The sequence below is a fragment of the Neltuma alba genome, unplaced genomic scaffold (genome assembly GCF_004799145.2).
Source record: "Neltuma alba isolate B1F8T4 unplaced genomic scaffold, ASM479914v2 tig00011014_pilon, whole genome shotgun sequence".
Taxonomy (NCBI): domain Eukaryota; kingdom Viridiplantae; phylum Streptophyta; class Magnoliopsida; order Fabales; family Fabaceae; genus Neltuma; species Neltuma alba.
Window position 1 is genome coordinate 1 of NW_021635767.1, and position 12,499 is coordinate 12,499.

The following is a 12,499-nucleotide window of genomic DNA, read 5'->3' on the forward strand; positions in this document are numbered from 1 at the left end:
CACAAAAACTGCAAAATCCACAGAAAGAATGGAGGTGAAAAACTCACAAATAAGAATGAAGAGGATGAGGCGATGGTGATGGCAACAGCAACATCGCAGTGATTGGAAGAATATGGCGGAAATGATAGAAGCAATGGATAAACGCCGACAAATATAGGAGGAGGGAGAGGAGAAAATCGAGTGAGGATGTGGTGGATATGGGGGACTATGAGCTTTGACTCTGAAAAGTGAAAACTATCGCGCGATGGTTTTAAAATTCTGATAGACTTTTACGGCGGTTATTTAAAAAACCGCCGTTAAAAGTCCGCCTATAATTACAAAAATGCCACCGTCATATTTTTTACAATGTTTTTGCTAATACCGCCGTAAATTAGCGTCGTGAATACTCTTTTTTGTAGTAGTGTCAATGTCATTTTGAAAGTTTCAAAACATAGCAATTTGACCCACCCGATTAAAAATATAATATTGGCCATTAAAATATTAATATTGACTATTAACATTTTTAACAGCAAAAGGATAGCATTGCTTCATTTTAATACTTCTAGGATAATCTTGAACCCTCGAGGGTAACATTGCTCCTAAATAAAAATTTTCAGGGTAAATTTGCATTTTAGTCTTATAATTATTACTATGTGTTGATGTTTTAAAATATTTTTTTAATCATTTGTATTGAAACATACTTAACAAACAAACTCGATCCAGATGATTTTAAATCATAAATTTAAAAAACAATGCAGATTAGAGTTACTAAAACGAAAAGTAGTGGATAAATTCTGGTTCACCTAGAATTACAATATCATCTCAAAATTATCCTTATAATGTTTGGAATATACCTGTTCTGTCCTTCAAATATTCTGTTCTTTGTTTATGATTTTGTTCTCCGCTCCCTAGCTTTTCCACATCGCTGGTCGTAGTTCATCGACCAAATGACTCAATAATTGCTAAAATTCAGCTATTTTCCATTATTTTCACATACTCTTCCAAACACACGAGAGCCTGAGAGTAAAAAATTTGGTGAACTAACTTTTTTTTACTATACCTTATGTACATATGGAAATTACACCACAGTCCACGTGGAGGGGTAGAGAAAGTTCCATTGAAGCCCTTTTAGACCTTGGGGGCCTTAGATTAAAAGGATGAAAAACCTTCGTATGCTTAGTATAAAAGTTAGTTAACTAATTTAAATAAGTTAAGAAAATTAGTCGAGTTAGTTATTTGTAATAAATAGATGTTGTCTTTTTTAAAATACCATTACTAATCATGTGTATTAGTTAGAATTATAAATTGATAAAACTTTTAATATATGTAGCACTACAAGGGCTATCTTAAAAAAATAGATAAACATGATAGACACAATAGATTAAGGTCTTATATTTATGACTAAATTAAAATTTAAATTAGCTTTTATATTAAAAATTGGAGGAAATATACTACCTCCCTCAAATTCGCTCATGTGACAACCTTGTTGATTTGTTTACCAAGACACTGCTGACTAAAACATTTGAGAAATTAGTATATGGTATTGGAATGCACAGACTTAAAGACATAAAATGATGTTATTATTAGGGAGAGTAAATATTATGGACTTTTTTTTTTCACTAAGTTTTTGTCACGACGGGTTTTTCTTAGTAAGGTTTAAATGATGTACAATATTCATTATGGACATCCAAGAGAAAGTATTATGAATATTTCATGAATGGATACCCATAACCCTTAAAATTCTCATAGGATTCCTCATCTTCAAGTATCATAAACTACATAAACTCTTCAATATTACCTCTGGTCTTTAAGATAAGAGCTAGTTGAGTAATTTGAGTAGATTAAAAAGGCTTGTTAAGTTAGTTATTTGTAATAAATATGTGTTGTATTCTCTAAAATACTCTTTGCTAATCAAATGTAGTATTAACTTTAATATTTGATAAAACATTTAACATATGCAACTACTACAAGGACTATTTTGAGAAAAATGAAGAAATATGAGAGATAAAATGGATTTAGATCTTATATTTAGAACCAAATTAAAAATCAAACTAGTTTTTATATTAAATATTAGGGATAGTATAAATGTTTTATTCCAAGAAATTCATGGAAAACCTCCAAAAATAAGCCCAACGCTCCAGCTGGATTCTAAATGCATGGGTTAATCACTAAAATTAGGACAAGGTCAAAAGAATTAATAAAATTGAGAAAAATTATTTGATCTGATCATTAAAAAACTTTATAACAAGCAAGCAGTAGGCATCTCACAAGAAGTGAAAGTTATGCACCTATTGTTATTTTCTCAGTAAAACTTGTTATTACGTACTACTATTTGCTATAATATTTTTTAATAATTAAATTACATGTATATAACTGTACAATAATTCTTATTTGATTATCATGTTTGGCAAGTAATAGACAAATATTTCTTGCAAAAAGGAGTGGGAAATGGCATATCGTTAAGGTAAGATGTGAAGATTAACTTATGGAGAAAATCCTAAAAAAAATGATTATTGAATTTCAAAATTTCAAATCAGTATTGGTTACTACATTCACAAAGAAAATGACTATACTAAAAAACAAATAGCAACACATTTTTGTAGTAATTCCTGATTTAAAATTTTAAAATTCAACAATCTATTTTTAGGATTTTTCCTAAATTATACTATGACCCATTATAAGTTTTTATAATAGATAGATATTTATGACACACACACATGATTAGTTTATAATATCCTGTATCATCATCATCATCTTTTTATAATTAGACTTAGGAGGTATTCGGATGGAATCAAAATCACGATTTTAAAAGTACTTTTACGGTATTCAAAATAAATATGTGAATGAATTTATCTTGAATTACAAAAAAAATACTTTTTAGAAGCACTCCTGGTGCTAAGTTTTGATACTCTAATTAAACATTGTAAAATAATTATATAAATTAGGGAAAGTGTTTTCTTTAAAAATAAAGATCTTGCAATTCTTTTTATTCTGAGCATCATATCACTCCTCGGAGTAAAAATAAATAAATGTATAATTTTTAGCAAAATCATAATATGTTGATAAATTTTGAGAAAGACCTATAAATTACTAATGGAAATAATAAAATGTGTACATATATTATAATTTAATTAAAGATTATCATGATTAGAACATGTGTGTGTACATCCTTGTATTTGTATTTGTTTTTATATTTTAAATTTTAAGTGTTGATTAAATATCAACCTAAATACACAAAAAAATAAGAGTGCCCGCAGAAATTTTATCTTTATTAACGATTGATTAAATGGACTATCATTCGCAAAAAAGCAAAATAAATGGGCCATTGAAATATCATCTGATCCAAATACGAACGACTAACTTGATGGCGGGCCTAATTTAGATTTTTCCCCTCTGGCCAAAAAAAAAAAAAGGATGTTTTCCCGCCGATGAGGAAAGCCAAGCCCGTTCCGTCACGCTTCGGCTTCACGCTCCCTTCACGCTTCGATTTGATTCACTGGGCAAAGCTTAGTGCGTTTTCCATTCGGTGAAGTGAAGAAGCATATGCGTCGCAGATGCTCCTCCTTCAATCTGATCGATCTCGATATGCTTTCGTCTGCTTCTGCAAGGTACTCCTTCTCCTTCACCAAATTTCCTCTCTTTGCTACTTGTACCTTCCTTCTCTCTTCCCCTTCTTCCCTCACCCTCAAATGTCTACTTCATTCTCATTCCCTAAATCCCAACAGCCTTAATGACGCTGTTTCTACAGTCAATCGCATGCTCCACATGCGTCCCCTGCCATCTTGCCGCCATATCAATAAGATTTTAGGATCTATAGCGAAGATGAAACATTATCCCCAGGTTATCTCACTTCTTGCGCTAGCCGAGTTTAAGGGATTCACACCAGATTTAACTGGCCTGAACATCTTGATCAATTGTTACTGCCACGTTGAGCAGATGGATTTTGCTTTCTCTATATTGGGGAAAATTTTCAAGATGGGTTATCTACCAACTGTTGTAACTCTGACTACATTAGTAAAAGGGCTGTGTTTTAATCAAAATGTTGGCAAAGCTCTAGATTTTTATGATGACATAGTGGCGAAAGGATTTAAGTTAGATGAAGTCACCTATGGAATATTAACAAATGGGCTATGTAAAATGGGAAAAACTCGATCTGCCATTAAATTATTGCAAATGATGGAGAAAAATTTAGTCAAGCCTAATGTCGTTGTCTACAGCACAATCATTGATGCCCTTTGTAAAGACGGACTTGTCAATGATGCACACAAATTGTATTTGGAAATGATTGATCATGGGGTATCTCCAAATGTTGTTACTTATAATAGTCTTGTCCATGGCTTTTGTCGCGTGGGTCAGTGGCAACAAGCAAATGAAATACTTGGTGAGATGATACCTAAAGACATCCACCCGGATAATTATACTTTCAGCATTCTAGTTGATGCCTTATGTAAAGATGGCAGGATTATTGATGCTCAAGCTGTATTTGCTAGGATGGTGAAAAGTGATCAGAGACCTGATGTTGTTACGTATAATGCTTTAATGGATGGATATTGTTTGACCAATAATATCATTGAGGCTAGGGAAGTATTTAACAGGATGATTGAAAATGGTTTGGCACCTACCCTTTTTAGTTATAATATTTTGATCAATGCATCCTTTAAGATGAAAATGGTGGATGAAGCCATGGATCTTTTCAAGGAATTGCATTCTAGAAATTTGGTTCCTAATGTTGTCACTTATAACTGTGTTATTGATGGCTTGCTCAAATCACAAAGAATCTCTTGTGCACAGCATATTATTTATGAGATGCATGAGAGGGGTCTTCGTGCTGATATAATCACGTATAATATCTTATTGGATGCATTTTGCAAAAAAGGACATCTTGACAAGGCAGTTACATTATTTAAGCAAATTGTCAATCAAGGATTTCAGCCTGACAAGAAGACCTACACTGTACTTATTGATGGTTTGTGTAAAGGTGGCAGATTAAATGTTGCTTGGGAGATTTTTCAGTATCTTTTGGCCAAAGGTTATCATCTAGATGTCCATGTATATACTGCTATGATTCATGGATTTTGTAAACAGGGTTTGCTTGATGAAGCCAAGGCCTTGCTTGATGGAATGGAAGGAAACGGCTTACTCCCTAACTCTGTTACTTTTGAAATCATTATTCGATATCTTCTTGAAAACAATGAGAATGACAAGGCAGGGAAACTTCTACATAGAATGAAGGAGATAGAGGCCTCCTGAAGAAATAAAGCAAGGTGAGATACTGTAGATCAAATTCATGTTTAGCTAGCATGAGTGGTTAGCGAAGGCTTGTACATTTTGTTGTGAATATATACAGTTGATTGACTGGTTTGACCAGAATATAGTTTGATGTATAATTGTCATTGAAGTGAAGTGCTTTTGCAAGCATGTCCAGGATAGGAAATTTTGAAGTTCACACCATTATGGCTTGTACCAGCCAAAATTGAAATTATTCTTAATGCTTACTTTGTGATCTTTGTGCTCTGGTATATTTGAATTCTAATCTTATGTGCACATAGGCTGTCATTTAGTTATTAAAAAAAAAAAAAAAAGCTGAGATGTTGAAAATTGCAAGATGAGGAGGTTTCTTGAGTTTAAGGTGAAAATTCCTTGTAATAAAAAAAAAAAAGAAATTAAACAAAGAAAAACTGAACTAGAAATCAGTAGACTGATAAGGAATTTTAGATGTTACTGTGGTTGACTTTTTGAGAGGTAACAGACTGTATAGTTTATGAATCTAATTTTAGGCAAAATAAAGTTGTCTTATTTTTTGTTGGTATATCAACTTGCAGAGGAAATTGCCTCGCAGCTGCTTCTTGTTTGCTTCTAGTTCATTATTAGATGCCGCAGGTCTCTGTTACATATAGACATCTAGTTTCATCTGTACCTACCAAATCCAGCGCTACCCAGCACTTCATATGTTAAGGTTTGCGGACAAGTGGCTCCAAATCCGCCTTGGGAGATAAAGAAATGGGAGACACGCGCTTGGATAGTAGTGGTAGTTGTTTTGGGTACCCTTTTAGCTTTGATTATCTTCGAGGGTGGCTTATTGCTTTGGTATTGTAAACGTGATTCGTGTTTTCTTGGATTCTCAACGCAGTCTGCTCTTCTTGAGTATGCTTCTGGAGCACCAGTTCAGTTATCATACAAGGAGCTTCATCGTTCAAATAAAGGGTTCAAAGAGAAGCTTGGTGATTGTGGATTTGGTGCTGTTTACAGTGAAAGAACTTGAGGGCATTGAGCAAGGTGAGAAACAGTTCAGAATGGAGGTTGCTACTATAATCCGCACTCATCATCTCAACTTGGTGAGGCTGATTGGGTTTTGTTCTGAAGGAAAGCATAGGCTTTTAGTTTACGAGTTCATGAAAATGGGTCTCTGGACCAATTTCTTTTTGTCAATGAACATCAGTCTAAGAAATTGTTGAATTGGCAGTATCGATTCAGAATTGCCCTGTGCACTGCGACGGCTATCACTTACCTTCGTGAGGAGTGTAGAAACTACATTGTCCACTGTGATACAAAACCTGAAAATATTCTCTTAGGTAACAATTAATATATAAGACCCATTTAACTAATATGATTAGATTAAGAAAGTTAGGTAAGTTAATTATAAAAAATGTGACATGTTTTTCCTAAAATACCATAATCATCTTTCTTAATATCCCTTCTTTCTTTTCTACTTGATTATGATTGAGGAAGTATTTATAGAGATAATTTAGAAAAAAATGATAAATATGATAAATGGGTCTTATATTTATAACCAAAATCAACTTAACAATTAGGTTTTATATTAAGGACTGGAGGAATACTATGCTTGAGTGTCAAATTTTGGCCTTGCAAAACTCACAAGTGCCTCTGCCAAACAAAATTTATGATCTGATTAAACATCATTACCAGCCAGTTCACAAAAAGCAAACACTCAACCTAGTACTTAGACAATTTTTTTTTTAAAAAAGAAAGTGCCAAGTGTCAATTAAATTACAACAAAGAGCTTTAATTCATAAGTAAAAGAGTTAAGACAACAAAATTCATAACGAAACTCCAGGTAAAATGTCAAGATAAGTCTTGCGAGAGTGGAAACTTAATGTTGGATTGAAAATTATTTTCTTCCGTAGGACGATTGTTTGAAGTATTATTTAGACTAACAAACGTAGTGCAAAATATAATACTCCTCCGGTCCTTATTATAAGACCCTATTTGACTTTTTATTTGGTCCTAATTATAAGACCCCAATCCATTTTGTCTCTTATATTTATGTATTTTTTTCCAAGATACTCCTTCTAATAATGATAGTTTTAACCAATATACTTAATTAGCAAGGATATTTTAGGAATGACAACACTTATTTATTATAAATAACCAACTTAACTTACTTCCTTAATCTCCTCAAATATGTCAATTGGGTCTTATAATTAGGACCGGAGGAGTATTAACATTTTTTTTTTACTTCAACCTTTTTTGTTTGCATAAGAATGCATTTTTCTGGATGTAATTGGTCAATTTTCAAATTGACACCATTAATATTTTAATAATAAAATTTCAGGATTCAATAAATAAAAGTAAAGCGTTTAAGAAAATTTAATGTATATTTATTAAATTTAGTAATGTACTAGTAGTAAATAATGGTATAATTGAATTTAAGAGAAATTATAAAAAAAGACTTTGGAACTACAAAAACATAAGGACTATTGACAATTTTACTTTGGGTTTTGATAATTTGATGACATATTATTATTGTCTTGTCAAAACCCAAAATGAAATTATCAAGGGTCTTTATCTGCATTTTTACAAGGTCTTTTTTTACAATTTTTCTTTGAATTTATTTTTAAAAGAATATTAGAGAACCAAAACTGAGTCCAAACAAAAAAAAAAAAAGGACAACCCAAACCCCGGGGGGGAAGGGAAGAAAAGGGGAAAGAATGGAGAAGAGTGAAGGAGGAGGTGGAGGGGGAGGAGCTGAAGCCGGAAGGGATGATAATAGGCTTCAATAAGAGGAATTTTCACTCTGACGTGAAACTGAAGAGCGTAGAGAAGCTTCTGGGCGGGGAAAAATCGAACAAGTGTAACTATGGAATTGGGAAACTTGGTGGGTATAATTAGGGTTTAAGGTCAATGCGAACTCAAAAGTTCGCATGGAAATCCGAAACTTGTGCAAGAGCATCAGGTACTCCTTGAAGCCTCTCTCCTCTAGATTTCTATTCTATCAGTCCTTCTTGCCACCAATCTCTTCCACTACCTTACCGACGACAAGTCCCCGTTCAACTTTATACATCAGATTCAGCTTCCTTCACTCTTCGACCTCTCTCAATTCCTCAGTTTTCAAATCCAAATACCATTTTTTTAATCCTTCATCGTCCTTACAATTTGACGATGGAGACATCTACTTGAAGATTGATTTTTATAGACGTCACACTTGTAGGCATTTTAGGTCGTATTTCGCTTCTATTGATCAGCGCACACCGTTTCCGACTGCCAAGCAGGTCTCTGAAATCGTTGACTTACTGAGAGGGGGCGAAAACGATTTGAGCTCCAAGTTGAATGGGAAGAATGTCACTTTATCCATACCGTCGTGTGTAAAAATTTTTCAGATATTGTCTCGTGAAAGAGTGTCGGCATTACGATTCTTTGATTGGCTTAGGGCTTCGCATCCTGAATTTTGTCATGATTCGCATATATGTAGCCTGGTTATTGATAATTGTGGGCGACTGGAAAATTACGAGGTAATGGTTCCCATTTTGAAGGAATTTAACTTTAAATGTGTGTGCTTGGAGCAAAAAGCATTTGGGTTCTTGCTTGATTCAAGTTTGCACAGGGCTTCTCTTATGGAATCTACCGAGAAAGTAATATCTGTGTTAAATGAGGTTGGAGGGTCATGTCAAACTTCAGGCATCCGGTCATTGATAGAAATATTTTGTGTTTCTGGTTCATTTGATATAGCCGAGTTCGTGATAGGGACAGCAGGGAGGAAGGTGAATCATTATAATATCTTGATTAGGGAGTTTTGTAGAAAAAGGGATTGTGAAAGGGCAAGGAAATTGTTAAAAGAAATGAAGCAGAACGGTTGTGCTCCAAATATAACTAGTTATAATATGGTGATTAGTTGTTTATGCACAAATGAAAAATTTGCTGAAGCTACCCAAATGCTTGAGGCTATAGAGAAGGAGTATGGTTTACCAGATGCAAGTACCTGTGATATACTTATTCACTTCCTATGTAAACGTGGCCATTTTGATTTAGTATTGGAATTTCTTGATAGAATGATTGGGAGGGGTATTGAACCTTGTATTGCATCAAATGCTGCAATAATAAAGGCTTATTTCAGATCAAAAAATATGAGGAAGCACATAAGTTTGTGGTTGAATCTGTTACTAAGCAGAGGTATTCCAGCAATGCGAACTACAGTTTGCTTGCAGCCCTTCATTTGAATAAAGGCAATGTACTGCAAGCCTCGAAGATTCTGCATGAGATGATGGATAAGGGTCTTAAACCTAATTTTCGGGTTTGCCTGTCGGTAAGTAAGCGTCTTGAGAAGTCAAAAAAAGCAATGCAGTCAGAATTAATGAGGAGATACTGGAGCATTATAGAGAAGTAAATGCAAATGCTGAATTTTGTAGACAGGTTTTGCTAAATGCTCAGCATTTCCCTTGTAAACTTCAAGTGGATGAGTTTTGACCAGCTAATCACATGTGCTTAATGAGGTTGATTTCTTTCTGATCTCATTCTTCATGCTGTTTTGTCTCCCTACCTTTGCAACAACTCCTTTAATGGCCTAATTTTCAGTTTTTTGGGCTGAAAATAGGTCTATGCAAGCGACTTAAAGTTGAAAGGGTGTGTTTACATTGATCCTTCTTTGAAAAAAGTGTTTGAAAACACCCTGAAGGCTAAAGTTGGTAGGGTGCGTTTGCATTTATCCCCTGTTTTAAGTTTCAAATTGTGGGATGACTATATGAGCTGCTGATATTTACTAAAATAGGATTTATGGCGATGAGCAATTATATATGTAATAATGTGATTTATCAGCACCTCCTAGAGGCATTTAACGTGCATCCTAGAGGAGATGAAAAGAAGTTCTAAATTAAAGCTCCATTGTTTTCGCTGGAAAGGATTTTATAAGAAAATAATAATAACTTTTCCTATTTTTGCTTCAGTCGCTGCTACTATTAACATACAACTGCCATTGTCTTCTGTCATCAATAATTGAGGACCGTTGACATAATTAGAGTTCAAGATCTTCAGTTGAAGTTTGTTTTATTACGATAGTAATTGAGGCTGGAAGTGATCTGGAAGCAAGATTTTGTATGTTCTTCGAACATGGTGAGGGAATGTGGTGTGACAATAAGCCTTGAAGTAAGAGAAGCTACCAGCTATGCTTGTCATCAAGATTGTTATGTGTAGGTTGTGCTTGGAAGACCCTGAAAAGTATTAAGGTGAGCATGTGGTTTTCTGGATTGGATTTGCAGCTTGGTTAACGGGAGAAATATTTTCTTGTCAAAATATCTTTTTCTAGGTGATACTTATTCTTGTCAAAGCATTTGATGTACTGAGATGATGTAAACCATACCAAGCGCATGTAAGTATGCATAACATTAGCTCTTGAAAATTTAGACCATTTCAGAACACGATTAATTTGGTGCTCACATGAGAGAAATAAAGAGAACTAGCGGTCCTCATATTTAGCATCTTGCTTTTTCCTGAAATTCATGATGTTCATTCTGTTGAGAAGTTTAGAAGATTCAAATCTATTTGTTTGGACTCGGTTCTGATTCAAGTTTATTCATGATTGACTTGATTTGTCTATCTCTTGTAGATTGAATTTTCTAAAGAGTTTCTGGTTATTGTCTCATGAGTATTTATCTGGCTGGATTGGGTGTTTAGTGCCTAGGTCCGTACTAAATCCAAAACAGGGTAGAATGTGGAATAAAAACGGATTAGCTTTGCTGATTAATATTGGATCAAAATCGAGATGACCCAAACTGTAGTTTTTTTTTTTTGGCCGGAGTAACCTGCAGATTGCAGGCCTCTTAATTGCCGATGTGTTTTAATCTTTCTCTTCCTTGTTGCCCTTTTGTGAAATGGATTCTCTGCCATGTTGTGTTGTGGATCATATGGTATGGCTCTGTTCTTAGACTTTAATCAGTGCATGAGGAAATGTGTGTAATTCCTTCAAAAACGGGCGCTTAATATTATACAAAACAAATTCATGGAATGAACATTCCATTCTCATCCAATCTATGAACTAAATAGGCGTTGAGTTCCTTCAAGAAGAGAAGGAAACCAATTATGAGGGTCTCATTTGCAGTATAATTAATCTACACTACAAACGATGTTTGTATTTAGAACTGAAGGAGGTACTTTATTTCATATTCACCAGAAAATTACTTTGAAATTAATATCTTGGACTTGTTTTCAACTTTGTAGCCTATGGATGAGCCAATTGTTTCTCCTCCTCCTTCATGGAGGAAAAGTTTTTCAAGTTTTATAGGCTATACCGTTGTCGTCGCTCTGATGCATAGGTGGCCAACAACGGTGATCACTGGAGAATTTTAGATACTTTTTTCAACATCGCTTAAAACCAAATTTCTTGGCCTGTTTAGTTCAAGTATTGAATTTTAGAGAATTAGGAATGAGATTGAACATGACATTAGGGCTGAGAATAACTTTTAAAATTTTGCAATATCCATGAAAGGTGATATTGGGTGGTCTCTTACGGGGTGTTTGGAAGCAACTAAAAGTACTGTTCGGAAGCACTTTTTCATAAAACGAGATAAATTCCTACATATATTTATTTTGTATACTGTAAAAATATTTTTAAAATTATAGTTTTAATTACATCCAAACACCAAATTGCTAGAGTCTTTGTACCAAACGTAACAAAATGGACAATTCTAATGCTAATATCAATATAAACTCCTCTAAAACTTTGTACCAAGGCAGATTCTATAGCATATATTATCTCTGGCACCCTTGGAATTCCGATAAATCAAGTTTCAAATTCCTATAATAACCAAACCGATTCTTAAGGATTATGATAAACTGACACAAGTGAGCCTTATATTTGACATTTCATATTAATATTGATGATGCGTCCGAAATTTAGATTTGTCATTGCAGATGCAATCACAACAAGTGGTTATTATTTAATTTGCTCAACAACTTCTCATGCAAATGTTCCCCAAATTTCTAACAAAAGAATTAGTCAACGCTGCGAGGTGAAAGGCGTGTGCTCAACTTTTTCAAAGGAAGATTCTCTGATGTCAAGTATCTCCAAAGTCTTTATTTGTAGGTCCAAGTAGACTTTGGTTGGGATAAAATTCATAATTCATTAAAAAAAATAGATAAATGAAGAATTTATATGAGAGTTTAATTTTAAAATTACAAATTATTTAATTAGTTAATGTGAAGGAAATGATCATTTTTTTCGTTGAGCCTAGAGCATCCATCGCTATTACCAATGATTAATCCTCTTGTACGACAGACTTTTTGAAGGGGC

General features: G+C 33.9%; 1 protein-coding gene and 1 long non-coding RNA gene across 4 annotated transcripts; both read left to right on the top strand.

Annotated features, from left to right (window-relative positions):
- Nucleotides 1–3,033: 3,033 nt before the first annotated feature.
- Nucleotides 3,034–6,562, top strand: LOC114760726 (pentatricopeptide repeat-containing protein At1g62930, chloroplastic-like). 3 transcript variants are annotated; one of them, XR_003742081.1, is made up of 3 exons: nucleotides 3,034–5,243; nucleotides 5,802–6,007; nucleotides 6,110–6,562. XR_003742081.1 is itself a non-coding variant. In XM_028950020.1 (2 exons), the coding sequence occupies exon 1, from the start codon at nucleotides 3,523–3,525 to the stop codon at nucleotides 5,227–5,229; it is 1,707 nt and encodes a 568-aa protein (XP_028805853.1). In that variant the 5' UTR covers nucleotides 3,034–3,522; the 3' UTR covers nucleotides 5,230–5,243; nucleotides 6,110–6,444. The 3 variants fall into 3 exon arrangements, 1 of the variants encoding a protein (XP_028805853.1); XR_003742082.1 differs by having other exon boundaries at nucleotides 5,802–6,020; nucleotides 6,110–6,444; XM_028950020.1 differs by lacking the exon at nucleotides 5,802–6,007 and having other exon boundaries at nucleotides 6,110–6,444.
- A 2,783-nt stretch (nucleotides 6,563–9,345) lies between these two features.
- Nucleotides 9,346–10,815, top strand: LOC114760728 (uncharacterized). The gene is made up of 2 exons (XR_003742083.1): nucleotides 9,346–9,707; nucleotides 9,809–10,815. It is a non-coding gene; the product is annotated as an uncharacterized LOC114760728 (long non-coding RNA).
- Nucleotides 10,816–12,499: the final 1,684 nt, after the last annotated feature.